Here is a 4,680-nt window from a genome sequence, read left to right on the forward strand (position 1 = left end):
CTTTGTTCTGAATTCCTAATCGAGCGTGCGAAAAACATTTTAATCAACAGTTTGCGTGAGAACCATAAAGGTGTCAGCGGCCGCTGATGTGGTGGCTCCCTTAAATGCTGAACATATTGAAAACGACGAGCTACGGGCTATAGCTTCGAACTTGTTTTCTTCATTATCAAAACGCTTTGTCGATGGCGACATGATTTTTTTGAATGCGGCAGCGACATCATGAATTTGTATGAGTTTGATATAAAAGAAGAGGATGAACCTTATCTGTTGCAGGATAAATAGAAATACATAGATGTAATCAAGTCACAACCACAGTCGCGTAGCTCTGTCGCCGCCAAAATAATTATCTACCTAAGTATACGTGTTCGGGCTATAAGCTAAATAGTCTATATTTTTACCGAACAATGTTGTTAGACTTACAGTTTTAACTTTAAATTACAGTGTTTTAGACAAGCTTACAGTTGTTTGAAGAGGTGGCGTTCCCTCAATTGAAGCAAATGGTTTCCAGTCCTTTCAAGTCGCCAAGAAAATGTGGAATGAATATTTTCTCAAATCGATTTGAATAAAACAATGAATAAACTACAAACTCCAGCACTTTCTGATATTTTAAGAAGTAAAGATTTCATTAAAAAATGCTTCAGCATACATATGTATCGAATCAAAAGCTCAAAAAATTAACGAAGAAATTCACTCAAAATAATGATTAAATTTCATTAAAACAAAATCTTATTTACGGTGATTTCGTTTCTATCAAAACATTTTGCCCTGTGATTGCCCCTTTCTCTTTTCGTGTTCGATTCAAAATTAAAGGCAAAGGGTGAGAAAATTGTGTGTTCGACAATATTATGAAATGCGTGAGCTGGAGAAAAATCGGAAGGCCAAAACATGCATTTACACCGTTGAGTGTAACATCAAACACATTTTCCACCGGGGAAGGGCACCATTTTTTGGAAGAAACGAGATCACCATTAAATCTTCCATTTCATAAAGTATACTTTTGTTTACTTTAGTATAATTTAAATGGTTTATAGTACAGTAGGGTTTTGATATTCCGGACACTCGATAATCCGGACACCGCGCTAATCCCGACATGCGTGGGGTCTCCATTGAGAACTCTGTAATCCGGACATGACGCCTATACTTAGTACTCGATAATTCGGACGCTTTATATTTTATTTTGTTTTTGTGTCTGGAATGATATCCATTCGAAGTTCCTTACTCACAACGGGAATTGGCGTTATTTTTTAAAATTTCCAAAGTATGCATTGAATTCACGCACCGCCTGACCATGGCAACGGCTATGTCTCTGCGTAGCTCAGTTATCGTCTTGACGTTGATTTGTTTACCTCGTGCGGCAAGAGCCTACTTAAGAACGGGAATTGTTATTTTAGACTAATTTAAGGTCGTGTGTGAAGTTAATTTACAGTCGTTTAGTCCTTGAGGACAGTGCCTAGTGAAGATGCCATCAATTGCTACAAAAAAACGTACCTTTTTAACAATCGACCAAAAATCAGAGGTGTTAAAAAAATTTAAGCAAGGAAAGTCGGTTAGAAAGCTGGCTCTGGAGTATAATGTAGGTAAATCTACAATTTCGGATATAAAATTAAAAGAATCACAGATAGAAAGATAAGAAAATAAAATTTAGTAAGAAGATTTGTCTTCTTTTGTAAATTGAGAAACTAAGACCAATGCCAATCATGCATTTAGGTACATTTCTAAAAGTGAAAATGGTCTTGGCCAAAGGAAAACGATGAGATGTGCGGAATACCAGATGATGGAGGAACGCCTATATAATTGGTTTATAAAAGAACGACAGCTGAATGTACCTGTATCCTCTGTAATTCTTCGAGAGAAAGCAAAAGTTTTCTGTTCTGAAATTTATGGTTCAAATGTGGAACTTTTCGCAAGCAAGGGCTGGTTTAAACCAATAATAAATAACTTTCGATCAATATATGGAATTAAATTTCTAAAAATTTCTGGTGAAAAAATAACTAATGACTCTACGGCTGTGCAGCCATTTAATGAACAACTCAGACAAAAATTCGTGAAAAGGGGTTGACAAACTCACAAATATACAATGCAGATGAAACTGCACTATTCTGTAAAAAGTTACCAGATAAAACACTTGCGCTGCGCACCGAAAAAACAGCACCTGGGCGTAAAATTGGTAAGGAGCGGATCACATTATTGGTTTGTTGCAATGCATCCGAAGAACATAAGCTGAAATTGGTAATGATCGGGAAAGCGAAAAATCCTAGGGAGTTCAAACAGGTGAAGCTGTCAATGGAGTATGCTAACAGCAAGAATGCATGGATGACAGAGATGATGACGATTTTTAGAAACTGGTTTAAGAATTCATTTGTTGTACAAGTGCGGAAACATTTAAAAGAGAAAAATTTGCCAGTAAAAGCACTTTTATTGTTGGATAATGCTACCTGTCATCCATTGTCATTAGCTAGCTCCGAAGAAGATATATGCGTAATGCTTTTACCCCCCAATTGCACAGCATTAGTCCAACCAATGGATCAAAATGCTATCCGAATTCTGAAAGTGAACTATCGTAAAAGTTTCTTATCATTTATGTTATCAAATTTAACCGATAATTTGACGGATGTTATTAAAAAGTTTTCTTTAAAAGACGTTGCATTTTTGGTGACGAATGCTTGGAACGCAGTAGGCACTAATGTACTTCAAAAGTGTTTCAATAGAATCTTGAAACACGAAGAATGGGATTCGGATGACGACTTGCGCCTTGCGCAATTACGCTCTAATCACTTAAGTGAAGTAATGGTGGAAATAAGTCCGGATGTGTATCAGAATAATGAAATTACTGAATGGATAAATAACGAAGATATAGATCAAGGATCCCAAAAATATCCCATTCAGATGCTATTGCCGCATTAAACACTTGCATACAGTATGCTGAAGAGCAGGATTTTAGCTCCGGAGATATTTTGAAACTTATTGGCCTAACAGAGATAGCTTATACAAATCGCAATGAAACCAAACTTCGTCAGACCAAAATCACGATTTTTTTTTCAACAATAGCATACAACTTAATATATATTATTTTCATGAATTAAAGTTTTGTGTTATTTTACATTTGTATGTAATAAATCTTGATGTGAAATCATAAAATAAAATAATAATGAACTAAGCAGTTGAGTATATGTAAAATTTTTATATTTTTTTAGGACTTCGATAATCCAGACATTTCGATAATACGGACACTGCTCGGTTTTTAATTGTCCGGATTATCGAAACCCTACTGTATATATTTTAAATGAATAGTTTGTCTCATTTATGCCTAATCAAATTAAGAAGCATATTTTTAAAAACTCTCTTCGCTTCTTGGTTTTTTGGTCGAAAATAAAGTATTTTTCTGGAAATTTGCAAGTTTTGTGAAAAAGAAACCTGGCAACACTCTTGCCGAAGCTAAATAAAATCCCCTATTATTTTTGTTACAGTTGGGGCGAAAGCCATAGTATAAATTACATATTGGATAACTTGTTTTTCCGCGGCGTCTAAAGATAAAACAAATTGGCATGTGGCACGCGAAGCCTGTTGCTGTTGGCGCCCCTTGCCATAGTATAAAATAAATCAATGTGTGTGTATTTGTGTATGCATCAGGTGGAATTCGGTGAAATGTCTAGGCAGTATTCGCAATAAGAGCAAAATGCAATGAGGATTCTCTTGCAATACCGCTAATTTGATTTTAATATGAGTAACTTAAAGAAAATATACCACAAAGGCAAATATACAACAGTACATTCCCTGTAGGGAAACCCCGAACTGGTGAACCAAATTTATACTTCCGTACTAGATCTTTATTGCCAAAAAGAAACCAGTCCGATAGTAGTTAGATCGCAACCAGTTCAAAAGCAGCGAAATTTGGAACTTTTAAAAAGCAGTTTTATTTTTATTAATCTATATCCAAAATGACGAATTTAGAAATGATTCGAAACTATAGAAAAAGTGATGCAGGACGAACTAGATCTCATCTGGCGAATTTAGAACTAGGTCGGAACTATGGGAAAAGGGATGCAGCGGGGGCTTGTTTACTTTAAATAGATTTTTCCTTTTCGTTCAAATACGCTTTCAGTCTGCATTTCGCAGATGCTTTTTCTTAGTTTGGTAATACAAAACAAAAATATGTGTTAGCATTTTAACATTTTGGAACCTTCTGGAATCTAACCAATAACAGAAAGCCCCTCTGTAAATTCAGCTACAGCTCATCAGTAAAGTCGTCTAGTTCGAGAATAGTATAAAACTAGTTCACCGTGCACCCGTACTAAAGCATTGTTCACTCAAAATCGGTACGCATAAAATGGGTTATATCTTTTTAACAGTTTTTCCGAAAATAATATTTAATATATTAAAATAAGGGGAAGAATTCCGCTATAGATAGATGTTAGCGAAAGTTTCATATTTTGCTTGGATAAACAAATAACAGACAATTTCTTTGATAATGATACAATTTTTCTGAACACCCGTTCTAGAGACTTGAGTAGTCAACTTGTTCCACTAAACTATCTTTAGTTTATTTTTTTCCATAGTTCGCGCATCTCTACTAATTTTGTTTTGAATAAATACCGTGTATTTTTCGATTTGACGTAAATAGGACATATTCGTAAATTGATGAGTTCCAGAACTTTATTCATATCTTTGGCTTCAAACCGA

At 35.1% G+C, this 4,680-nt stretch overlaps 1 protein-coding gene across 1 annotated transcript; it reads left to right on the forward strand.

Moving 5' to 3' along the window:
• The first annotated feature begins 2,232 nt into the window (after positions 1-2,232).
• Positions 2,233-2,904, forward strand: LOC118754513 (jerky protein homolog-like). Its single transcript, XM_036489394.1, has one exon. The coding sequence runs from the start codon at positions 2,233-2,235 to the stop codon at positions 2,902-2,904; it is 672 nt and encodes a 223-aa protein (XP_036345287.1).
• The last annotated feature ends 1,776 nt before the right edge of the window (positions 2,905-4,680 follow it).

Source organism: Rhagoletis pomonella, unplaced genomic scaffold (assembly GCF_013731165.1).
Source record: "Rhagoletis pomonella isolate Grant_MI unplaced genomic scaffold, Rhpom_1.0 Rhpom_scaffold_00002, whole genome shotgun sequence".
Classification (NCBI taxonomy): domain Eukaryota; kingdom Metazoa; phylum Arthropoda; class Insecta; order Diptera; family Tephritidae; genus Rhagoletis; species Rhagoletis pomonella.